The sequence below is a fragment of the Muntiacus reevesi genome, chromosome X, assembly GCF_963930625.1.
Source record: "Muntiacus reevesi chromosome X, mMunRee1.1, whole genome shotgun sequence".
In the NCBI taxonomy this organism is placed as follows: Eukaryota; Metazoa; Chordata; class Mammalia; order Artiodactyla; family Cervidae; genus Muntiacus; species Muntiacus reevesi.
Genome location: NC_089271.1, coordinates 69,240,957 through 69,267,443, shown reverse-complemented (window position 1 = coordinate 69,267,443; position 26,487 = coordinate 69,240,957). Strand labels below are relative to the sequence as shown.

Below are 26,487 nucleotides of genomic sequence, written 5' to 3'. Positions count from 1 at the left end.
CCTTTTCTCCACACACTCTAGCATTTGTTGTTTGTAGACATTTAATGATGGCCATTCTGACTGGTATGAGGTGATACCTCATTTTAGTTTTGATTTGCATTTCTCTAATAATTAGTGATATTGAACATTTTTTCATGTGCTGTTTGACCATCTTTGGAGAATGGCTATTCAGGGTTTCTGCCCATTTTTTAATTGGCTATTTTTTGTTGTTGAATTGTATGTGCTGTTTGTATATTTTGGAGGTTAAGCCCTTGTTGGTTGTATCAGTTGCAAATATTTTCTCCCATTCCATAGTTTTTTTTTTTATTTTTTAAAAATAGTTTCTTTTGCTGTGTAAAAGCTGGTAGGTTTGACTAGGTCCCATTTGTTGATTTATTTTTTCTATTGCCTTGGGAGACTTATATTTATGTCTTTAGGCTATTTTGAATTTATTTTTGTGCATGGTGTGAGTGTGTTTTCTAAATTCATTGAAATATATGCAGCTATCCAACTTTCCTGGCAACACTTGCTGAAGAGATTTTTTTTTTTTCCCCCATTTTATATTCTTGAATCCTTTGTCAAAGATTAATTGACTATAAGTGTGTAGACTTCTGGGCTCTGTATTCTGTTATTTTGATTTGTACGTCTGGTTTTGTACCAATACACTGTTTTTTAAATTACTGTAGCTTTGTAGTATTGTCTGAAGTCTGGGAGAGTTATGCCTCCTGTTTTGTTTTCATTCCTTAGGATTGATTTGGTGGTTTTGGGTCCTTTTGGTTCCATATAAGTTTTTGGATTATGTGTTCTAGTTCTGTGGAAAATGTCATGGGTAATTTGATAGCGATCACATTAAATATGTAGATTTCTTTGGCTAGTCTTGGCTATTTTAACAATATTAATTCTTCCAATCCAAAAGCATGGCATATCTTTCCATTTCATTTAATCCTCTTTAACTTTCTATATTAATGTTTTAGTTCTCAATGTATAAATCTTTCACTTTGTTAAGTTTATTCCTAGATATTATTTTTTGTTGCAATTTTAAAGCATTTTTTTTTACATTCTATTTCTGACATTTCATTGTGTAAAGAAATGCAAGCAATTTCTGGATGTTAATCTTGTATCCTACTACTTAGCTGAATTTATTTATTAGATCTAGTAGTTTTTGTGTGGAGTCGTTAGGGTTTTCTATATATTCTATTGTATCATCTTCGTATACTGACACTTTTACCTCTTCCCTTCCAAATTGGATACCTTTCATTTCTTGTCTGATTGCTGTGACTGAGACTTCCAATGCTATGTTGAATAGAAATGGGATCCTTGTCTTGTTCCAGATTTTAGCAGAAATGCATCTTGCTTTTCCCATTGCATATTGTATTGGCTGTAGGTTTGTCATAAATAGCTTTTATTATGTTGAGATATGTTCCCTATATACTCACTTTGCTAAGAGTTTTTTTTGTGAATGGATGTTGAATTTTGTCAAATGCTTTTTCTGCACTTATTGAGATGATCATGTCGTTTTTGACTCCAGATTTTTGTTATTGTGGTGTATTACATTGACTGATTTGCATATGTTGAACCATCCTTGTGAACTTCGGATTACTCCTACATGGTCATGGTGTATGATCTCTTTTTTTTTTAAACAGGTTGTTTATTTATATTTATTTTTGACTGCACTGGATGTTTATTGCTGTACTTGAGCTTTCTCTATAGTTATGCTGAGTAGAGAAACTCTTCCTTGTGGTGTGCTGGGTTCTAATTGTGGTGGCTTCTCTTGTTGTAGAGCACAGTCTCTAGGGCATGTGGGCTCAGCAGTTTTGGCATGTGGGTTCAGTAGTTGTGGCACATAGGCTTAGTTGCTCCGTGGCATGTGGAATCTTCCCAGACCAGGGATCAAGCCTGTGTCCCTTCCATTGACAGGCAGAGTGTTAATCACTGAACCTCCAGGAAAGTCTCTGTATGAGTTTTTTATGTGTTGTTGGATTCACTTTGCCAATATTTGTTGAGAATTTTTTTCATCTAGATTCATAAAAAATATTGGCCTATAATTTTCTTTTTTGGTGGTGTCTTTGGTTTTGAAATCAGTGTGATGGTGACTTCATAGAATTATTTTGGTATTGTTTCCTCCCCTATAGTCTTTTTAGTAGAGTTTGAGAAGAATTGATATAAGTTTTTTGTTTATTTGGTAGAATTTGCCTGTAAAGCCATCTGGTCCTGGACCTTTGTTTGTAGGGGATTTTTTTTTTTTTGAATAGCAGATTCTGTTTCACTTCTAGTTATCAGTCTGTTCAAATTATCTATTTCTTCCTGATTCAGTTTTGGTGGGCTGTATATTTCTAGAAAGTTGTCCATTTCTTCTGAGATGTCAAATTTTTTTTCAGTTGCTTTTAATCTAAGTTTTTATTATATGTGGACTTCTTAACCCTTGTTTATTAATTTTTGGCTCTGCTGGTTCATTGTTGCTGCTTGGGCTTTCCTCTAGTTGTGGTGAGTGGTGGCTTCTCTTGTTGCCAAGTACAGGCTCTTGAGTGTATGGGCTCAGTAGTTGCAGCTCCTGGGCTCTATAGCACAGGCTCAATTGTTGTGGCACGTGGGATTAGTTGCTCCACCACATGTAGGATCTTCCCGGATCAGGGATTGAACTTGTGCCTCTTCCATTGGTGGGCGGATTTGTTACTACTGAGCTACCACGGAAGCCATAACCCTTCTGTTTTGTAGAAAAAATTATTTATTTATCTGCACTGGCTCTTAATTGTGGTAGTAGGATCTTCAGTCTTCATTTTGGCATGAGAGATCTTTAGTTTTGACTTGTAAACTCTTCGCTGGAGCATGTGAACCTTTGCAGCCTGTGGGATGTAGTTCGCTGACCAGAGATTGAACCTGGGCTCCCTGCATTGGGAGCACAGAGTCTTAGCTACTGGACCACCAGGGAAGTTCCTTGGTTGTCCAATTTGTTGGCATATAATTATTCATAGCATTCTCTTATGTCTTTTTGTATTTCTGCAGTATCACTTGAGATTTCTCCTTTTTCATTCCTTATTTTATTTGGGTTCTCTCTCTTTTCTTCTAGGTGAGCCTAGAATCTTGTCAATTTTGTTTGCTTTTTCAAAGAACTAGTCCTTGGTTTTATTGATTCTTTTCTATTTTTTAAATCTCTCTTTTTCTTATGTCCTGCCTGATCTTTATTATTTCCTTCTGTTGACTTCAGGTTTTGTTTGTTCTTTTTCTAATTCTTTTAGGTGATAGGTTAGGTTGTTTGTTTGAGATTTTTCTTGTGTTTTTGAGTAAGGCCTGTATTGCTATGAACTTCCCATTTCTTTTCCTCTGGTTGATTTCTAGTTTCATTTCTTTGTGGTCAGAGGTGTGATTGAAATAATTTCCGTATTCTTAAATTTGTTGAGGTTAGTTTTGTGCCATAGTATGTGGCCAGTCTTAGAGCTTGTCCCGTGTATTTTGAAAAGAATATGTATCTTGGGTTTCTTTTTGAATGTAGTGTCCTGAAAATATCAATCAAGTCTAAGTGTTCTGTTGTATCATTTAGGATCTCTGTTGCGTATTTTCTGTCTATAGTATCTGTTTATTGATATGTATGGGGTGTTAAAAGTTTCTTATTGTTATTCCCATCAGTTTCTCCCTTATGTTTGTTAGTATTTGTTTTATGTATTTGGGTACTCCTGCATTATATGTATATATGTTGACGAGTACAAAACTCTTTTCTTGTATTGATCTTTTTATCATTATATGGTTTCCTTGTTTTTCTTTATAACAGTTGCTTTAAACTGTGTTTTGTCTGATATGAGTATTGCAACTCCCACTTACTTGTCATTTCTGTTTGCATGAAATATCTTTATTCATTCCTTCACTTTCAATCTGTGTATGTTCTTTGCCCTAAGGTGGAAGCATATTGTAGGCTTTTTTAATCCAGTCTACCACTCTATGTCTTTTGATAGGAGTGTTTAGTCCATTGAGATTTAAGATACATATGTATTGCCATATTAAACCTTGTTTTCCAGTTGATTGTTTCTTTTGTTCCCGTTTTCTTTCTGTTTTTCTTTTTGTGGTTTGATGATTTCCTCTTATCTTAATTCTTGTGTTCTCTTGTTTTTGGTTTTTGTGAATCTGCTGTATGTTTTCTTAATTTGTGGTTACCTTGTTTTTCAAGTATCTTAACTCCTTCCTGTATCTGCTTGCTTTAGACATATAGGTTAAACACATTCTGAAAAAAAGAATGTATTTTCTTACTCTCGCCCCACATTTTATTATTTTGATGTCCTTTTTTACATTTTCATGTTTATCCTGTTGCTCCTCCTTGTGTTTACTGTTACTTTCACTAATGGGTTTTTTATTCTCTCTTTTTGATACATGTACTGGCTAATTTAAGTGATTTATTTTCAAATTTTTATTTCCTCCTCCTTATATCTTCTTGCTTCTTTTCTATTTAGAGAAGATCATTAAATGTTTCTTTTAAGATAGATTTAGTATTTCTGTAGACTTTCAGTTTTTGCTTGTCTGAGAAATTCTTTATTTCCCTACTGTTCTAAATGATTATCTGTCTTGTTTGGTAGAGTATTCTAGGTTGCAGGTTTTTCCCTTTCAAAACTTTGCATATATTTTACCACTTCCTTCTGGCCTGCATTGTTTCTGTAGAGAAGTCCGTTGATAGCCTTAGGGGGATTCCCTTGTAAATACCTATGTTTTTCTCTTGCTGTCTTTAGAATTCTTTCTTTATCTTTAACTTTTGCCATTTTTATTATCATATGTATTGGTGTAGGTTTTTCGGATTCATTTGTTTGGGATCCTCTGTGTTTCCTATATCTGGATATCTGTTTCCTTTAGGTTTGGGGAATTTTCAGTCATAATTTCTTCAAATATATGTTCAATCTCCTTTTCTCTTTCTTCTTCTAGAAATCATAGTATGCATAGATTGGGATGGTTTATATTATCCTATAGGTTTCTTATACTGCTTTCATTTTTTTTTTTCATTTGACTTTCTGAATGTTATTTTGCTTCGGTGATTTCTATTATTATGTCTTTCAGGTCACTTATTCTTTCTTCTGCATTATTCATTGACTTATTCATTGCTTTTAGCTCAGTTTTCATCTCAGCAAATGAATTTTCTAATTTTTCTTGGTTCCTCCTTATACTTTCTAACTCCTTTTTACAGTAATTTGCATTTCTGTTGATAACCTTTCTTAATTCCTTCAATATTTCCATTACCTCCATTTTTCCTGGAGGGGAGGGCCTGTGGCATGCAGGATCTTAGTTACCTGACCAGGGATTAAAACGGTGCTCTCTGCATTGGGAGTGCAGAGTCAACCCCTGGATCACCAAGGAAATCCCATTACCTCCTATTAGACTAAAAAAGAATCTGTTTCATTGTTTGTTCCTTCTGGGGAATTTTCTTGGTCTTTTAACTGAGAGTGGTTCATCTGCTTCTTCATCTTCCTTTTATTTATCTTATTCTGTGAGTTTAAGAGAAGCAGTTATCTACTGTAGTCTTGGAGTGCTGTTATATGCTGGAGCATTCCTGTGTAGCTTTTTTGGCATGAGGGAAGTTTTTGGTTTGGATGTTTGCCACTTTTGCCATCTCTTTCCTCAACATGTGGTAGCCATTATCCCCTTGATAGAGGGTATGCAGGTGTGTTACCAATGCATGCTTCCAGGAAGGCATGGGCAGTGGTTGGCTCCCAGTTGTGGGATGCTTTGCAGCAGTGGTCTGTGTTTGCCTCTGGAGTCTGAGGTAAATCATGCCTGCCTCCAGAGCTCATATAGGCCACCTGAGAGTTTGTCATCTGAGTTAAATTCACCCATTCCAGTCCATTTTAGTTCATTGATTCCTAGAATGCCGACATTCACTCTTCTCATCTCCTGTTTGACCACTTCCAATTTGCCTTGATTCATGGACCTAACATTCCAGGTTCCTATGCAATATTGCTTTTTACAGCATCGGACCTTTCTTCTTTCACCAGTCACATCCACAAATAGGTATTGTTTTTTCTTTGGCTCCATCCCTTCATTCTTTCTGGAGTTATTTCTCCACTGAACTTCAGTAGCATGTTGGGCACCTACTGACCTGGGAAGTTCCTCTTTCAGTATCCTATCATTTTACCTTTTCATACTGTTCATGGGGTTCCCAAGGCAAGAATACTGAAGTGGTTTGCCATCCCCTTCTCCAGTGGACCACATTCTGTCAGACCTTTCCAGCATGACCTGTCTGTCTTGGGTGACTCCGCACGTCATGGCTTAGTTTCATTTGAGTTAGACAAGGCTGTGGTCTGTGTGATCAGATTGGCTAGTTTTCTGTGATTATGGTTTCAGTGTGCCTGCCCTCTGATGCCCTCTAGCAACACCTACTGTCTTACTTGGGTTTCTCTTACCTTGGATGTGGGCTATCTCTTCACGGCTGCTCCAGCAAGGCACAGCCACTGCTCCTTACCTTGGACGAGAAGTATCTCCTCAAGTCTGCCCCTCCTGACCTTGAACGTGGAGTAGCTCCTCTTAGCCCTCCTGCTCCTGCACAGTCACCACTCCTTGGATGTGGGATAGCTCCTCTTGGCCACGGCTCCTGACCTCAGCTTGGGGTAGCTCCTCTCGGCTGCCGCCCCTGACCTAGGATGTGGGGTAGCTACTCTGGGCAGCTCCTGCGCCGTGGCAACCTGGCACTCTCGGTCGCCGCCCCTGACCTTGGGCGAGGGGTAGCTCCTCACGGCCATGCTTCTGTGTGGTCCGTCACAGCTGGAATGGGTGAATTAAACTCAGATGACCATTATATCTGCTACTGTGGGCAGGAATCCCTTAGAAGAAATGGAGTAGCCATCATGGTCAACAAAAGAGTCTGAAATGCAGTACTTGGATGCAATCTCAAAAATGACAGAATGATCTCTGTTTGTTTCCAAGGCAAACCATTCAATATCACAGTAATCCAAGCCTATGCCCCAACCAGTAATGCTGAAGAAGCTGAAGTTGAATGGTTCTATGAAGACCTACAAGACCTTTTAGAACTAACACCCAAAAAAGATGTCCTTTTCATTATAGGGGACTGGAATGCAAAAGTAGGAAGTTAAGAAACACCTGGACTAACAGGCAAATTTGGCCTTGGAGTACGGAATAAAGCAGGGCAAAGGCTAATAGAGTTTTGCCAAGAGAACGCGCTGGCCAAAGGAAACACCCTCTTCCAACAACACAAGAGAACACTCTACACATGGACATCACCAGATGGTCAACACAAACATCAGATTTGGTTATATTCTTTGCAGCCAAAATGGAGAAGCTCTATACAGTCAGCAAAAACAATACTAGGAGCTGACTGTGGCTCAGATCATGAACTCCTTAATGCCAAATTCAAACTTAAATTGAAGAAAGTGGAGAAAACCACTAGACCATTCAGATATGACCTAAATCAAATCCCTTATGACTATACAGTGGAAGTGAGAAATAAATTTAAGGGATAAGATGTGATAGACAAAGTGTGTGATGAACTATGGATGGAGGTTCGTGACATTGTACAAGAGACAGAAATCAAGACCATCCCCAAGAAAAAGAAATGCAAAAAAGCAAAATGACTGTCTGAGGACGCCTTACAAATAGCTGTGAAAAGAAGGGAAGCGAAAAGCAAAGGAGAAAAGGAAAGACATACCCATTTGAATGCAGAGTTCCGAAGAATAGCAAGGAGAGATAAGAAAGCATTCCTCAGGTTAGGTTAGGTTAGGTTCCCAGGGCTCTGACAGGCAAGATTCCCCCACCTGAATGCCCTCGGTTAGGACAGACAGGAGGGAATCCTTAACAGCAGCTACAGGGAGTGTGCTGGGAGGGAGCAATATTGCGAGAACAAACTCTAATACTGGTGTGGGCCCCACTCCAAAAAGCACTGAGACAGCAGGCCAATCCAGAGGGCTGTGGACTGACCTGGGGTTCAGTGGAGCCCAAGAGCCAGGGTTCCTTTAGTGCTAGAGGGCATCAAGTGAAGGGAGAATTTGCTCCAAACCTGTGGAGGGAAGGAAGGAAATTGGATTCTGTTACCAGGAGAGCCAAGATCAACTAGCTTATAGAGTGCCCCCAGGCCTGAGTTGTGGAGAAAGTGCTACACTCCTAACTCCTGGGTCTCTGAAGGGCAGGATCAGTGTAGTTGGTCTCCTTGAAGACCACTTGGCCTTAGGCCCAGTCCATTCACTGCACTTATTACCAAACTATGGGTTCTCTCTCTAATACTATCTAGAGGTCCTATGCAGACCAGGGGAGGGGAGAGACACATGGGAAATTTGTGGGGCAAAGGGAAGCTGGGGACAGGAAGGAATGGGGTGGGAGAAGAGGATAACCACTGTCATGTGATACCCTCTTCATTCTGGTATTCTCCTAGAACCGACAGCATCCCCTGGAAGGTCCCAGGCAAGAGTATGAGGCCCACAGTACAGGGCCCAAATAAAGAAATTAGTGCAGCCAAATCAGGGCTTTGTGGGTGAAACCCTATGTATTTCGGATTCCCAGGACTTGCTCAAATTTTTGTCATATCTGCTGCACCTTGGAGTAGAAATATCAGCACACAGCCTTCTGGGCCCAAGACTGGAAGTAGATCTCTGCTCAGTGTTCCTCCTCTGGGTTACCCACCACATCAGTCATGGTCTTGAGGTTCCGGCACTGGGACTGAAGCCAGTCATTGATGAAACTTTGAGGGTCTCTGGCAAAGCTCAGCAAGAACTCTCGTTGGGTCTTCAGCAGATTGATAGTTTCTGTTGTCTCATGGATCTTGTTGTCTAGAGTAGCAATCTCCTGCTTGCTAGCAGTAGATAGCAGAAAAGAATTCATCTGGGTCTTCAAGGTGTCATCCACTTTTACATCAGTGTCATAATAAGCTGTCTTTTTCTGATCATTTGGGTCAACACTGATGACATGATTAATGATGATGGGCTCAGGTGTCATAAGCAAGGCATGGAGCTGTTGGGGAACCTCTGAAAACTTCATAGAACTTTGAGAATCAAAGATCTGCTGGAGGTACTTGTCAGAGATGACAAACTCCCGCTCATGTTGGTCCTGGAGCTTGTGTGTCTTAATATATTGCCACAATGCTTGAATGATCACTGGATGGGTCTGGGTGTGGATGCCCAGGAGCCAAGCCAGATAAGGGTCTAATTTAAACTGAGGAGGCTGGTAATTCAGTATCAGCAGGACAGTACACTGTACATTCACATCTCCTGGCTATTTCACCTGGAAGCCATCCGTCTCCTGGGTAGTGGTGGTCCTGTCCCATTCTACCAGATGGTTGTCTGGTCCATACAAGTTTTTGTCCAGTTCGATTACCAAGGACTTAAAAGAAGAGAACTTCCTCTTTTGTTTGGTGGCATCATATTTGGACAAGGCTGAATCCTCCAGGAGCTGTCCTTCTACCTGAAGCTCCCGGGAAGCCACCATTCCTTCCCCATTCTCGGCATCTGACTTAGCCAGATTGAAAGTGTTAGAAATGAAAATTCACAGCTTTTGTTTTTGCTGATGGGCTGTTTCAAGGCTTCCTGGATATCTAGCCGTTTGCTCACGATAGTCTGGTCCAATTTCCTTTCAAAAGCCAAGAGATCCATTTAATAGGATTCTGGTACCATTTCACGAATCCTATGAGATAGAATTTTGTCAGCCATCGTTTTTTTGCATTGTGATTACAATTTTGGACTGCCTTCTGCTGGACCTGCTGGATCTGCTGAGGCGCAGGTCTCTGTGGGACTGATCCATCCCTGAGCCAGGCCAGGTCAGACTGAAGGGTTCCCCCCATAGCCAGGGGGTCCCAAGGAGGGTCCCTGAGGTGTCATTTAGCTGTCTGGTAGCATACCTGGTCTCGGATAGGCTGCTCTGGGCACCTAGGAGCAGAACAGCCCTTGACTCAGTGCTGGGTCTGTTTGCACCAGACTCCCCAGTGCCTTGCCCAGGCCCAGGGCAGCCACCATGCCCACCCCTCCCTGAGGCTCTGGTGCCCCTCTGGGAGCCACAGATTGGAAACCCACCCAGGCTGTCATCTTTCCCAGAGCTGCTGCTGAAGCTGCACAAGGAGCCAAACTGGAACTCTAATCTTTATTTCTATTGCTTTGGGAGACTGACTTATGAAAACGCTGATACGATTTATGTCAGAGAATGTTTTGCCTATGCTTTCTTCTAGGAGTTTTATGGTGTCATGACTATGTTTAGGTCTTTAAAACATTCACTGATTTACATGAGGTTGTCTAGCTTTCCCATTGCCACTTGTTGGAGAGACTGCCTTTTCTCCATTGTTTATTCTTGCTTTCATTGTTGAAGATTATTTAACTGTAGATGTTTGAGATTATTGTTGGGCTCTCTATTTTGTTCTGTTCTTCTATATGTCTGTTTTTGTGCCAACGGCATGCTGTTTTATTACTGTAACTTTATACTGTTGTCTGAAGTCCCAGGCTCTTGAATTGGAAGAATAAATATTGGTAAAATGGTCATACTATCCAAAGCAATCTATAGACTTAATACAATCCCTATCAAACTACCTATAACATTTTTCAAAGAACTAGAACAAATAATCATAAGATTAATATAGAACCACAAAAGACCCAGAACTGCCAAAGCAATCCTGAGGGAAAAGAACAAAGCTAGAGAACATTCTTTAGCATTGCCTTTCTTTGGGATTGGAATGAAAACTGACCTTTTCCAGTCCTGTGGCCACTGCTGAGTTTTCCAAATTTGCTGGCATAATAAGCGTAGAACTTTCACAGCATCATCTTTTAGGATTTGAAATAGCTCAACTGGAATTCCATCACCTCTACTAGCTTTGTTCGTAGTGATGCTTCCTAAGGCCCACTTGACTTCACATTCCAGGATGTCTGGCACTAGGTGAGTGATCACACCATTGTGATTGTCTAGGTTGTGAAGATCTTTTTTGTATAGTTCTTCTGTGTATTCTTGCCACCTCTTCTTAATATCTTTTGCTTCTGCTAGGTCCATACCATTTCTGTCCTTTATTGTGCCCATTTGTGCATGAAATGGTCCCTTGGTATCACTTTCTTGAAGACATCTCTAGTCTTTCCCATTCTATTGTTTTCCTCTATTTCTTTACATTGATTACTGAGGAAGGCTTTCTAATCTCTCCTTGCTATTCTTTAGAATTCTGCATTCAAATGGGTATATCTTTCCTTTTCTCCTTTGCCTTTAGCTTCTCTTCTTTTCTCAGCTATTTGTAAGGCCTCTTCAGACAACCATTTTGCCATTTTGCATTTCTTTTTTTTAGGGATGTTGTTGATCACTGCCTCTTGTACAGTGTCATGAACCTTCGTCCATAGCTCTTCAGGTACTCTGTCTGTCAGATCTAATCCCTTGAATCTATTTCTTACTTCCACTGTATATTTGTAAGGGATTTGATTTAGGTCATACCTGAATGGTGTAGTGGACTATGTCATTCTTTCAAAAGTTGTGCCCTGTACCTTTCCCTCCTGTTACAAGCAGATATTTAATTACCAATGATTTGTTTATAGAGAGACCAGTTTTGGTCACTATATTCATGATTCAGTTCAGTTCAGTTCAGTTGCTCAGTCGTATCCGACTCTTTGTGACACCATGAACCACAGCACGCCAGGCCTCCCTGTCCATCACCAACTCCCGGAGTCCATCCAAACCCCTGTCCATTGAGTCGATGATGCCATCCAATCATCTCATCCTCTGTCTTCCCCTTCTCCTCTTACCCTCAATATTTCCCTGCATCAGGATCTTTTCCCAGAGTCAGCTCTTTGCATCAGGTGGCCAAAGTATTGGAGTTTCAGCTTCAACATCAGTCCTACCAATGAACACCCAGGACTGATCTCCTTCAGGATGGACTGGTTGGATTTCCGTGCAGTCAAGGGACTCTCAAGAGTCTTCTCCAACACCACAGTTCAAGACCATCAATTCTTTGATGTGCGGCTTTCTTTATAGTCTCATTCTTACATCCATACATAACCACTGGAAAAACCATAGCCTTGACTAGACAGACCTTTGTTGACAAAGTAACGTCTCTGCTTTTTAATATGCTGTCTAGGTTGGTCATAACTTTCCTTCCAAGGAGTAAGCGTTTTATAATTTCATGGCTGCAATCACCATCTGCAGTGATTTTGGATCCCAGAAAAATAAAGTCAACCACTCTTTCCACTGTTTCCCCATCTATTTGCCATGAAGTGATGGAACCAGATGCCATGATCTTAGTTTTCTTAATGTTGAGCTTTCAGCCAACTTTTTCACTCTCCTCTTTCACTTTCATCAAGAGGCTCTTTAGTTCTTCAGTTTTTGCCATAAGGGTGCTGTCATCTGCATATCAGAGGTTATTGATATTTCCAGATTTCAGACATATTGTGTGATCCATTGCTGTGTTTTAAAGATAGCTGCTTATCTGTTGGAGCAAGTAGGTGAATGGGTGAAAATTAAAAATAAGAGTTTTGGTTTTTTTTGTGTGTTGTTTTTTGGCCATACCATGAGGCTTGTTAGTTGCCTAACAAGGTATTGAAGCTGAGTCCATGGCATTGTGAGCACAGAGTCCTAACCAGTGGACCACAGGGAATTCTCAAAATATAGTGTTAGATGTTTCCATTGTGAAATACTAGGTAACACATACACAGAATCTTTCTTTCAACTACATGTAAATCTGTAAATATCCCAAAATTAAAAGTTTAATTTAAAAAAGGCTAGCTCCTTTACACATATGCTTATCCAATTAATAATACAAAAATGGTGAAGCACTAGTAATTTTTAGATCTCCAGAGTTCCTCATGAAAAAAAAGTTGTAAAACATTCAAGGTAAAGAACATGGCCCATAGTTCAAAACACTGATATTAGAACTTAAAAATTTTCAGAAATTCAGTCACGTATGATATGGTTATCTTACATTATTATCACTTTAGATTTTTATTTTGGTCTACTTGAATATAGGTAGATTAGATCTTACTGGTTATTTACATCAAGCCTGTTTTGTCACTTGTGTATTTGTAAGTATAAAGGGTGATTACGTTCCTCTAAAATAGATTTTTAACTACTCTTTTTTTTTAAGGTTTATTTATTTATTTTTGATTGTGATAAGTCTTTGTTGCTTTCAGGCTTTTTCTAGTTGTGGTGAGGGTGGGCTACTCTTAGTTGCATTACGTGGGCTTCTCATTGTGGTGGCTTCTCTTGCTGTGGAACACAGGCTCTAGGATGTGCAGGCTTCAGTAGTTGCGGCTCTTGGGCTCAGTAGTTGTGGCTTGCAGGCTCTAGAGTGCAGGCTCAGTGGTTGTGGTGCACAGGCTTATCTGTTCCACAGCATGTGGAATCTTCCCAGACCAGGGATCAAACCTGTGTCCCCTGCATTGGCAGGCAAATTCTTACACATTGTGCCACTAGGAAAGTCCTTTACTCTTAAAGGATCACTTTAAAGATTTTTATCTAGGACCTTGAATGATATAATGTTTAGTACTGGTTGAGTAGGTTTCCCATTTTGGTGGAGGAGGAGTAGAATGACAACCACATCTGGATTTAATAAAAATAACTTAAAATAGTTCACAGTTATAACACTGATAAGTTAATGCATGCAGTTTTGCCTTAGGAAACGATCTTTCAATTTACAAAAGGGTTGATAAGTGCTATCTTTTATTTTCATTTGTATTTTTTGCACTTTTATTTATTTTTATTGGAATATAGTTGTTTATAATGTTGTGTTAGTTTCTAATGTACAGCAAAGTGAATCACCTATACATATACATACAGCCCCTCATTTTTGGAGTTTCTTCCCATTTAGGTCAACACAGAGCATTGAGTTTAGTTCCTGTGCTATACAGTAGGTTCTCATTAGTTACCTATTTTATATATAGTATTGATAGTTTATATATGTCAGTCCCAATCTCTCAATTCATCCCACCATCCTCTTCCCCCTTGGTATCCGTTTTGTTCTTTAAGTCTGTGTCTCTGTTTCTCGTTTTAAATAAGATTGTCTATACTGTTTTTTTTCAGATTACACGTATATGTGTTAGTATGGTGTTTTCTTTTTGACTTCACTCTGTAATGCTCTCTTAAATAGATTTCTGAACAATTTAGAAGATATTCAAGAAAATAAATCTTAAGGAATACTTTGGAATTTGTCAAAAACTGATTTTAGTGCACCTGAAAGTCTTTCATTTTTCACCATACTTTACTCTATATGACATTTGTCTAATTCCAAAATTTACATCTGCCCTTGAAGAGAAAAATTTTCAAATGAATGGGCAAAATTTTTAAGTATCAATATTTTTTCACCATTGGACTTCTGGCTGGTCTTGTAATTCAGGCTCTTCTGTCAATGGGATTCTCCAGGCAATAATACTGGAGTGGGTTGCCATTTCTTTCTCCAGGGAATCTTCCCGAACCAGCAATTGAACCCGTGTCTCTTATGGCTCCTGCATTGACAGGCAGGTTCTTTACCCACTGAGCCATCAGGGAAACCCTAGTTTATAATATGACACAGATATGTTTATAGCTAAGAATGTTATCTTTCAGAAAACAAAAAAGTTCTCCTGATTGTGTCCTCTTGTTTTAATTTTTACATATAATTGTACTGTTAATGAGTTGCATTGATTTATCCATAGTCTTGTGTTCAGCTACAGCATGAATTTATGTGATAGCCGGTTTTGTGGTTGGATTGCTGTGAGTTCTAGGAATGAATAGGATAATCATCATTATGCTATATCATTTCTACATCATTTGCTATACTTCTTTCATTTCTAAAGTACAACTTTTTCAATGTTTGCTAATCTGTTGATGGAACAAGATGTAGAATGACATTGTGCCTTCTTGTCTTTTCTTCTGGTTCCATTCTCTAATTGAAGATTTAAGGACACTGAGTGACTTGATGATAATATTTTTGGACATCTGACTCATTTCCAAAGAAAGGTTATGACAAAAATAGAAACCATACCCTCTTGGTATCTATATTCTAGAGTCAAGTTTGTTTAAAGATTTTTTTAAAACAACCTTTTCCACCAGCAACCGAATCTCACACAAGATCTCTAGTTGCAGTATGCCTGTTACATTTCATTTCTTTTTCATTCCTTAAATATCTTGGATCTTCCCAAGCAAACATAGAAGAATGGTACAGAGGGGCCACTGGCTTTGGAGCCCAGCACCCTGCTGAAATCTGGGAGGTGTCTGGCCTATGAAGGCCTCACAGATATTACCTGATTTCTAGTGTTTTTTTCTTTTTTTTAAGGTATTTTATTTATTTATTTTTGGCTCTGCTGGGTCTTTGTTGCTGAGCTTTCTCTAGTTGTGGAGAGTAGCGGCTATTGTTTGTTGTGGTGGGCAGGCTTCTGGTTTCAGTGATTTCTTCTGTTGCAGAGCACAGGCTCTAGGCACAGGGTGTCAGTGGTTGTGGCATGTGAGCTCCGCAGTTGAGGCTCGCAGAGTCCAGAGAGCACGCTCAGTAGTTGTGGTGCATGAGCTTAGTTACCCTGTGGCACATGGGATCTTCTTGGACTAGGAGTCAAACCTGTGTCCCCTGTATTGCAAGGCAGATTCTTAACCAGTGGACCACCAGAGAAGCTCCACCTTAGTGTTTTAATGTACATTCTTTTGATGATTAGTGAGATTGGAGTGCTTTTTCTCCCAGTTTTTTTGTTACATAGTTATATTCTATTTAAAAAAAAAAATTTTGTTCTTTTATTCATTTATATACTCATAGTGTCGCTCAATTGTGTCTGACTCGTGCGACCCCATGAGATTGGAGTACTTTTTCTCCCAGTTCTTTTTTTACATAGTTATATTCCATTTTTTTAAAAAAAAATTGTCTTTTATTCATTTATATGCTAGGAATTTATTATTATTATTATTATTGGTTACATTGTATGGCAAATGAAATCTTAGTTCCCTGACCAAGAATTGAATCCATGCCCTCTCAGTGGAAGCCTGGAGTCCTAAACGTTGGACCATCAGGGATTCCCAGTATTATATAATAAGAATCTTTCTATTTTCAGATGATTTTGCCGACTAAATTTTATCTGTGGATTTTTTTGGGGAGATGTGTGCACAAGTTTTATGTCTTATGATTTATTATATACATTCCTAAATTCCATCCTCTACTTTTTATTTTCCATTGAGGTAAAATTCACATAAAACACAATTTACCATTTAAAATAATTTTAGTATATAATTCAGTTAAAAAAATTTTTTTACTAAATTCACAATATTGTACAACTGTTACCACTTTCTAAAACTAGAATATTTTCATTGTCCCCAGAGATAACCCACACCTCCCAATTTCCCTCTTCCTCCATCCCCTGGGCGCCCACTAATCTACTTTCTTCCTCTGTAGATTTGCCTACTTGGACATTTTACATGTATAAATAGAATCATCCAATATGTAGGAATTTGTGTCTACCTTTTTTATCATAAAGTTTCCAAGGTTCATCCATGTTTAGTATGGATGAATATTTCACTCCTTTTTATTGGGGTATAATATCCCACTGTTTATTTATCAGTTGATAATTATTTGGATACTTTTCACTTTTGGCTTTTATAAATATTCCTACTATGAACTTTGTATAGTTTTTTGAGCATGGGTGTATGTTTTCATTCTGTTGGGTATATATCTAAGAGTGGAATTGCTGACCACTAAAATGTTTTTCATACTGACTGTCCCATTTTACATTACCACCATCAGTGTATATGGGTTCCAATTTGCTTACATCCTTGCCAACCCTTTAGTTTTAGAATATAATTATCATATTCATCCTAATGAGTATAAAATAGTATCTCATTGTGGTTGTGATTTATATTTTGTTCTAATGACAAATAATCTTAAGCATTTTTTCATGTGCTTCCTGGCCATTTGTGTGTATTCTTTGCAGAATTGTATATCTAAGTTCTTTTTTTTATTGAAGTATAGTTGATGTACCAGATCACCTGACCTGCCTCTTGAGAAACCTATATGCAGGTCAGGAAGCAACAGTGAGAACTGAACATGGAACAACAGACTGGTTCCAAATAGGAAAAGGAGTACGTCAAGGCTGTATATTGTCACCCTGCTTGTTTAACTTATATGAAGAGTACATCATGAGAAACACTGGCCTGGAAGAAGCACAAGCTGGAATCAAGATTGTTGGGAGAAATATCAATAACCTCAGATATGCAGATGACACCACCCTTATGGCAGAAAGTGAAAAGAACTAAAAAGCCTCTTGATGAAAGTGAAAGAGGAGAGTGAAAAAGTTGGCTTAAAGCTCAACATTCAGAAAACTAAGACCATGGCATCTGGTCCCATCACTTCATGTGAAATAGATGGGGAGACAGTGGTAACAGTGTCAGACTTTATTTTTTTTTTTTTTTGCTCCAAAATCACTGCAGATGGTGATTGCAGCCATGAAATTAAAAGATGCTTACTCCTTGGAAGGAAAGTTATGACCAACCTAGATAACATTAAAAAGCAGAGATATTACATTGCCAACAGAGGTCTGTCTAGTCAAGGCTATGGTTTTTCCAGTGGTCATGTATGGATGTGAGAGTTGGACGGTGAAGAAAGCTGAGCACTGAAGATTTGATGGTTTTGAACTGTGGTGTTGGAGAAGACTCTTGAGAGTCCCTTGGACTGCAAGGAGATCCAGCCAGTCCATCCTAAAGGAGATCAGTCTTGGGTGTTCATTGGAAGGACTGATGCTGAGGCTGAAACTCCAGTACTTTGGCCACCTGATGCAAAGAGTTGACTCATTGGAAATGACCCTGATGCTTGGAGGGATTGGGGGCAGGAGGAGAAGGGGATGACAGAGGATGAGATGGCTGGATGGCATCACCGACTCGACGGACATGAGTTTGAGTAAACTCCGGGAGTTTGTGATGGACAGGGAGGCCTGGCGTGCTGCGATTCATGTGGTCGCAAAGAATCACACATGACTGAGTGACTGAACTGAACTGAACTGATGTACAATGTTGTATTAATTTCTGCTCTACAACAAAGTGGTTCAGTTATATATGCATTCTTTAAAAAATATTCTTTTCCATTGTGATTTATCATAGAATATTGAATATAGTTCTCTTTGCTATACAGTAGGACCTTGTTTATCCATTTTGTATATAAAAGCTTAAATCTGCTACCTCCAATTTCCCACTCTAGCCCTCCCCCTACTCCCCCACCCCATTTAGCAAACAACAGTCTGCTCTCTAGAGCTGATTCTGTTTCTGTTTAATAGGTTCATTTGTGTCATATTTTAGATTAAACATATGAATGATATGTGGTATTTGTCTTTCTGAGTTACTTCCCTAGAATGATAATATCTCGTTGCATCCATGTTGCTGCAAATGGCATTTTTTCATTCTTTTTATGGCTGAGTGATATTTCAGTGTGTGTGTGTGTGTGTGTACCACATCTTCTTTTTAAAATTTTTATTTATTTTTAATTGAAGCATAATTGCTTTACAATATTGTACTGGTTTCCACCATACATTAACATGAATCAGCCATAGGTATATATATGTCCCTCTCTCTTGAGCTTCCCTCCCACCTCTCACCCCATCCCACCCCTCTACGTTGTTTCGGAGTACCAGTTTGAGCTCCCTGAATCATACCTCAAATTTCCACTGGCTATCTAGTTTACATATGGTGATGTGTATAGATGTACCACATCTTTATTCATCTGTCAGTGACCATTTAGGTTGTTTCCATGTTTTGGCTATTGTGAATAGGGTTGTTATGAACATTGTGGTGCATGTATCTTTTTGAATTATAGTTTTGTCAGGATAAATGCCCAGGTGTGGGATTGTTAGATCAAATGGTAACTCTGCTTTGTTTTCAGAGGAACCTCCATAGAGTTTTCCATAGTGGCTGCACCAACTTACATTCCTACCAACAGTGTCGGAGGGTTCATTTTTCTCTACACCCTCTGTAGCATTTGTTATTTGTAGACTTTTTAATGATGATCTTTCTTACTGGTATGGTATTTTATTGTAGTTTTGGTTTGATTTCTCTAGTAATTAGAAATGTTGAACATCTTTTCTTGTGCCTATTGCCCATCTGTATGCCTTCTTTGGAATACTGTCTGTTTAGGTCTTCTGCTCATTTTTTGATTGGGTTTTTTGTTTGTTGTTGAGTTGTTGTATAAAACCCATTTTACAGTTGGGTTTTTCTTTTTATTCTTCAATTTTAAGAAGTCTTTGTATTATTAAAAGGATATATAAAATGATATTAATGCCTTTTTAGATACATGATTTGAAAATAGTTGTCCCCAGTTAAATGGGTTGTCTCTTCACTTTCTTGATGGTATCTTTTGATACACAGAGGATTTGAAGTTTTTGCATTTTATTTTATTTTATTTTTTTTGTGAAGTTTTTGCGTTTTAAACTTTTATTCTTTTGTAACCCTGTTGGATTACAGATGCACCTATTATATAACTTAGTAGGATATACTGTAATAATACACTTGCATAAATATTTCCATGGCAGTCTGTGAGCTCTAAATCCCATTCTGTGTTTTATTCATCTTTGTGTTTGTCATTTATAAAATTACCCTGTTCTAAGCAGAAAATAGTGTAATAAACAAAAAAGTACTGAAGGCTTCCAGAGAGTAAGTGCTTAGGAAATATATTTGAAAGATGAATGAATTATTCATTTACAATGAATTATTGTAAATGGTGTAAAGCAGAATCTCATGCTATTAATATTTTCCTTGAATTATACTTTTTTTTATTTTAAAGATCTGTTTTATTCATGTATAGAGTTTTTAATTTCTGTCATACAGCTCAGTGATTCAGTTATATATATATAATATATATACACACACACACATTCTTTTTCACATTATTTTCCATAATGGTTTATCACAGTCCTTGAATTATTCTTTGTAGATAAGTGTACATGTAGAGATTATTACTCATGTTTTCATATCCTCCGTGAAATAAAGAAAGTATATTTTAAGTTTTATTGTGAGTACGCATTCTTTCAGACCACGTACAGTGTAGATAGCTTTTCAGTTTACTAAACTATATATTTAATTCAATATATGACCTGGTAAATAAGGATATTCTTAAAACTTTTATTTTAACAGCGAAAGCAAGTTGAATACATTGGTGCAGAAGCTTCATGACTTTCTGGCACACTCATCAGAGGAATCTGAAGAAACAAGTTCTCCTCCAAGACTTGTGATGAACCAAAGCACAGGTAAATTGGAAAAAAGAATTGCAATATCTTCTAGTCTTATTTACCTTTTATTTTTGAGGAACTGAAGCTATTAAAGTTTTTAATAGCCTCTGTGTTTCTAGGAGTTAGATAATATCTGATATTATAGACTTTGATTCAGATAAGTAAAAAAATGTAAGGTTTTATGGTTTTAGGTGCTTAGAGAAGCATACACTGAAGATTTTATTTTTAATGGAAGTGTTTTATAGAAGTGGGTGATGAATGTTAACCTTAAAATAGATAGTAGTGGGAGCAGTACAGAAATATGTTATTCTAAAAGTTATTCATGTATTATAAGTTATGTTTTTATATTGTTTGTTAACTTTTCAGCATAGATTTGGTCCATACATTTTTAAAATACAAAACAATGTCTTCTTATTACATCCCTTTTTCCTTTTTGAAAGTATCTTGTATCATGTGATGATTACCATCATTTGTTTTCAAGTTTTTAAGGGTAGGTGCATATAGAAGAGGTGAACATGCACACAGGCATGCACACACACAAACACACATAGGCGTACTTGCACACAAACACAGTATGTACAAGAAGTATGGAGAGTGGTTGATCACAATGAAAAGTTCAACTGTATGTGTAGTTAGAGTCCCAGAAGGAAAGAAGAGAGAGAATGGTTCAGAATCTGAGTTTGACGAGATACTCACTGAGCATTTCCTAAAAGTGAAGAAAGACATCATGTAGATTCATGAAACACTGTGAACCTCAAGCAGGATAAATGGAAAGAAAACTACAACTAATAAAATCATAGTAAACTCCTAAAGAACAAAAACCAAGAGAAAAATCTTAGGAGCAGCTGGAGGAAAACAGTCATTGCTTTTTTAATGTTGAATGTTTTTGAACAGTAACACTGATAGCTCATTTGACAACAGTAATAATAAAGAAGTGATTTCTTTAAAGGGCCAAGTGAAATTAATTGCTAGCATAGTCTGCTCACTGAAAACATCTTTCACAAGTGAAAGTGGATAAAGATAGAGGTGAGAACTTTGAACTTTTCCTGTCAGTCCAGTGGTTAAGACTCTGCCCTTCTACTGTAGGGGGCACGGATTTGATGCCTGATCAGGGAATTAAGATTCAACATGCCATGAAGCATGGCCAAAAAAATCCCCAAAAAAGTAAGAATGATGTCAGCATACGTACACTAGGGGAAATACCAAAAGGTTTTCTTAAATCAGAAGGAAAGTAATTTGAAATGGTAGCATCAAAATACAGGAAGTTACGAATAACAATGGGATTGATAAATAAGTGGAAAAAATGAAATATGTACTTATATCTAATCCACAATCTCTAGTCTTAATTCATAAATTGTCCAACAGTGTTTTGATAGGTAAATCCCCTACCCTCCCAAGACCAGGGTCCCATTGAAGAGCCCACAGTGTATATAAGTTATTTGGTCTTTAGCCTTTTCAAATCTCAAACAAGGTGGAACCATGACCTTTTTCAAATGTTTAGATATATTATTTTGGTAATTGTCCCTCAGTGTTCATCTGATTAGTTATAAAATTAGATTGAGATTTTTAATTTTTGACAGGATTGCCGTGTAAGTGGTGTTATGTCCATACATCATATCACAAAGCACATGATGAAATTTCCTCCTTTATTGGTGGTGTTAACTTAGGTTATTTGGTTATGGCTGTTTTTCTAGATTAAACCATTGTAAAGTTATGATTTATTCTTTTGTACCTACCTAAAAAGTAATTTGTTGAAGATTACTTTGAAACTGCTTAGATATTCTTTTCGTCATCAAAAATTAGCTTTTATGTTTTTTTTTATTGCAAATTATCACAAACTTGGCGGCTTAAGACAACCCAAATTTATTATCTCACAGTTCTGTAGATCTGGAGTCCAGGTGGGCTTTGCTGAACTCTGCTCAGGGAATCACAAGGGCTATGTCAAACTGATAGTAAGACTGTGTTCCTTTCTATAGAATCTGGAAAAATCATTCTCATGCTCATTCAGGTTGTTGGCAGAATTCATTTCATTGTGGTTGTAGGTCTGAGGTACTCATTTCATGCTAACTATTGGCCAGGATCCTCTCAGCTCCTTAATTTCCTCTCACATGGCCCCTTCCAACTTTAAAGCCAGCAGTAGTGCATTGTGTCATTCTCATGCTTTGAGTTTCTCTGACTTAGCCTTTTGCTTGCTTCTTTTGCATCTTCTGCCATGAACTAGAGACATTTTTCTATTTTAAGGGATGCATGTGGTTAGATTAGGCCCCTTCCTTCTCACCTCTCCTAAATGAGCTCCCATTTTTTAAAGTCACCTGTGCCATTTTATGTAGCAAAACAATGGGAGTGTTATTTCCTCACATTCACAGGTTCTGGTGATTAGGGGCATGAAATCTTGGGGGCCATTCCTAGAAATTCTGCCTGTCACCACATCCATTTATGATTCTTGGCTCAATGGTGTGTTACTATGATGGTTCAAAATGGTGATGTCCTATCATTACTTCTGTCTTTTCTGTAAGGGAGATGTTTACATTTCTATGGTCTCTATTTGTATTAGTGTATGCTAGCATATTTTTTCCATGAACATTTTCTTACTGTCATTATTTTAATGTTCAAATTGTACCAATATTGGCTAGTGGGGAACCCCTTTTGTATGGCTCTTGTAGACCTTTACATAAGTCTTCATCAACCTTAAGCACTTTTCTTACTTTCTGCCCTCACAAGATGTTCATTGTTTACTTTGCACTGTCTGTTCCCCAGCCCTGAAATCAGTTATTTCTCCAAGAAGTTCTGATTCCTTTTAGTGAGGTATAGTATTTACAAAGCAATACCTGGGTGTATGATGTGCTTATTGCTGTTAGGATGTCTTCACTTCCAGGCTCGTTAGTAGGGAAAGTCAATATATGTGATGTATTTTCATGTGTTGATATTGATACTTTTAGTTTTATTTGGATTGCAGACATCATTCTGATCATCCTTTTTTTCATATTGTAACTTCTTACTGCAACAGAGAGAAAGGTTGCTTAGTCTTCATTGTGTCTACAGTTTCAACTTTGCATGCTAAACTATCACAATAAAGAAACCTAACTAGTGTTAAATACTTAAAGTTCTGTCTTTAGAGTGAAATTATGTTGTCACAGTTCTAAATTCAGTAGTTAGTTAGTTGGAAAGTTTTGCTTCCAGTAGTGGCAGAGTAGCTCTTTTTGGATAAGCAGGTTATCTCCCACAGATACCAGTTATAAATTCTGGCCAAAATACTGAAAACAATGATGAAGGAACTGATTAGTGACACAAACCAGACACACACTGGAATAGAATCAACATATGGAAGAAAGTATTTTTTGCTCAATTCTCAATTGTTAAGCCTCTTTCCTTAGGAAAAGTGCCAGTTAGCTCCAGCAATGGAATTTCACACTTGGATAGCCCTCTTCTTCTGGATATGCTGTGTAAGCTTGCAGCCCTATTAATTATGATAGTCTCCTTGTGACTAAGGTTGAACCAGCATAAAACTCAGCATTTGGTCCAAGGTGGCAGTATAGGAAAACCATGATCTCACCTTCCCCCACAGACACACTGAACTTACAGCTATGTAAAGAGCAGTTCCTTCTACAGAAGAACTGAGGTGTGATTAAACAGCTTCTGCACAACAAACAGTACAAGTTCCACATAGAGATTGATAGAGACAGAGACACAGTACTGATGGGAACCCCACTTGAATGTGGTGTACAGCAATAGAGAGGGATCATTAAGGGGCCTGTGTGCACACTAGCCTGCCCTGGGGCACAGAGATAAAAGCAGTGGTTTAAAAGGGACCTAGACTGTACATGAAGGAAATTCTCTTGCTAACCCTACCTAGTTCAGTCGCTCAGTCGTGTCCGACTCTGCGACCACATGAATCGCAGCATGCCAGGCCTCCCTGTCCATCACCAACTCCTGGAGTTTACTTAAACTCATGTCCATCGAGTAGGTGATGCCATCTAGCCATCTCATCCTCTGTCGTCCCCTTCTCCTTCTGCCGCCAATCCCTCCCAGCATTAGGGTGTTTTCCAATAAGTCATCTTTTCGCATCAGGTGGCCAAAGTATTGGAGTTTCAGCTTCCAGCATCAGTCCTTCCAATGAACACCCAGGACTGATCTCCTTTAGGATGGACTGGGTGGATCTCCTTGCAGTCCAAGGGACTCTCAAGAGTTTCCTCCAACACCACAGTTCAAAAGCATGAATTCTTCAGTGCTCAGCTTTCTTCACCGTCCAACTCTCACATCCATACATGACCACTGGAAAAACCATAGCCTTGACTAGATGGACCTTTGTTGGCAAACTAATGTCTCTGCTTTTTAATATTCTGTCTAGGTTGGTCATAACTTTCCTTCCAAGGAGTAAGCATCTTTTAATTTCATGGCTGCAATCACCATCTGCAGTGATTTTGGAGCCCCCAAAAATAAACTCTGACACTGTTTCCACTGTTCCCCATCTATTTCCCATGAGGTGATGGGACCAGATGCCATGATCTGAGTTTTCTGAATGTTGAGCTTTAAGCCAACTTTTTCACTCTCCTCTTTCACTTTCATCAAGAGGCTTTTTAGTTCCTCTTCACTTTCTGCCATAAGGGTGATGTCATCTGCATATCTGAGGTTATTGATATTTCTCCCAACAATCTTGATTCCAGCTTTTGCTTCTTCCAGCCCAGCATTTCTCATGATGTACTCCTCATATAAATTAAATAAGCAGGGTGACAATATACAGCCTTGACGTACTTTTTTTCCTATTTGGAACCAGTCTGTTGTTCCACGTCCAGTTCTCACTGTTGCTTCCTGACCTGCATATAGGTTTCTCAAGAGGCAGGTCAGGTGGTCTGGTATTCCCATCTCTTTCAGAATTTTCCAGTTTATTGTGATCCACACAGTTGAAGGCTTTGGCATAGTCAATAAAGCAGAAATAGATGTTTTTCTGGAACTCTCTTGCTTTTTCGATGATCCAGCAGATGTTGCCAGTTTGATCTCTTGTTCCTCTGCCTTTTATAAAACCAGCTTGAACATCTGGAAGTTCACGATTCAAGTATTGCTGAAGCCTGACTTGGAGAATTTTGAACATTACTTTACTAGCTTGTGAGATGAATGCAATTGTCTGGTAGTTTGAGCATTCTTTGACATTGCCTTTCTTTGGGATTAGAATGAAAACTAACCTTTCCCAGTCCTGTGGCCACTGCTGAGTTTTCCAAATGTGCTGGCATATTGAGTGCAGCACTTTTGCAGCATCGTCTTTCAGTATTTGAAATAGCTCAACTGGAATTTTATCACCTCCACTAGCTTTGTTTTTAGTGATGCTTCCTAAGGCCCACTTGACTTCACATTCCAGGATATCTGACTCTAGGTGAGTGATAACACCATCGTGATTATCTGGGTAGTGAAGATCTTTTTTGTACAGTTCTTCTGTGTATTCTTGCCACCTCTTCTTAATATCTTCTGCTTCTGTTAGAAGACTGATTATATTCTTTGCAGCCAAGGATGGAGAAGCTCTATACAGTCAGCAAAAACAAGACCGGGAACTGACTGTGGCTGAGATCATGAACTCCTTATTGCCAAATTCAGACTTAAATTGAAGAAATTAGGGAAAACCACTAGACCATTCAGGTATGACCTAAGTCAAATCTCTTATGATTATACAGTAGAAGTGAGAAACATATTTAAGGGACTAGATCTGATAGACAGAGTACCTGATGAACTGTGGAGGGAGCTTTGTGACATTGTACAGGAGACAGGGATCAAGACCATCCCCATGGAAAAGAAATGCAAAAAAACAAAATGGCTGTCTGAGGAGCTGTGAAATAGCTTACAAACACCTTACAAGTAGCTGTGAAAAGAAGAGAAGCCAAAAGCAAAAGGAGAACAGAAAAGATATTCCCATTTGAATGCAGATTTCCAAAGAATAGGAAGGAGAGATAAGGAAGCCTTCCTCAGTGATCAATGCAAAGAAATAGAGGAAAACAACAAAATGGGAAAGACTAGAGATCTCTTCAAGAAAATTAGAGATACCAAGGGAACATTTCATGCAAAGATGGGTCCAATAAAGGACAGAAATGGTATGGACCTTACCTAGTGTCTGCTAAATGGGCAGAGAACTGCTGGACGTCTCTTCAGTGTTGAAGGTGCTTGAGAGCACCATTTTTGTGTTCTCTTGTCACCTTGATGAGGTCTTCCCTCATAGCTCAATTGGTAAAGAATATGCCTGCAGTGCAGGAGACCTGGGTTCAATTCCTGGGTCAGGAAGATCCTCTGGAGAAGGAAATGACTACCTACTTCAGTATTCTTGCCTGGACAGAGGAGACTGGCAGGCTACAATCCATGGGATCGCAAGAGTTGGACACGACTTAGTGACTAAACCACCACCATCACTTGATGAGATGAGTGGAATGTAGTC

At 38.5% G+C, this 26,487-nt stretch overlaps 1 protein-coding gene and 1 pseudogene across 10 annotated transcripts in view; one reads left to right on the top strand and one right to left on the bottom strand.

Annotated features, from left to right (window-relative positions):
* ATRX (ATRX chromatin remodeler) overlaps positions 1 to 26,487 on the top strand; it is a 269,851-nt gene that overhangs the window by 45,653 nt on the left and 197,711 nt on the right. For all 10 annotated transcript variants that reach the window (XM_065916981.1, XM_065916979.1, XM_065916987.1 and 7 more), the window contains one exon: positions 19,978 to 20,090. In XM_065916981.1, the coding sequence (XP_065773053.1) occupies positions 19,978 to 20,090 (113 nt within the window). The remainder of the gene's footprint in view (positions 1 to 19,977; positions 20,091 to 26,487) is intronic.
* Positions 8,440 to 9,974, bottom strand: LOC136154069 (SWI/SNF-related matrix-associated actin-dependent regulator of chromatin subfamily D member 1 pseudogene; annotated as a pseudogene).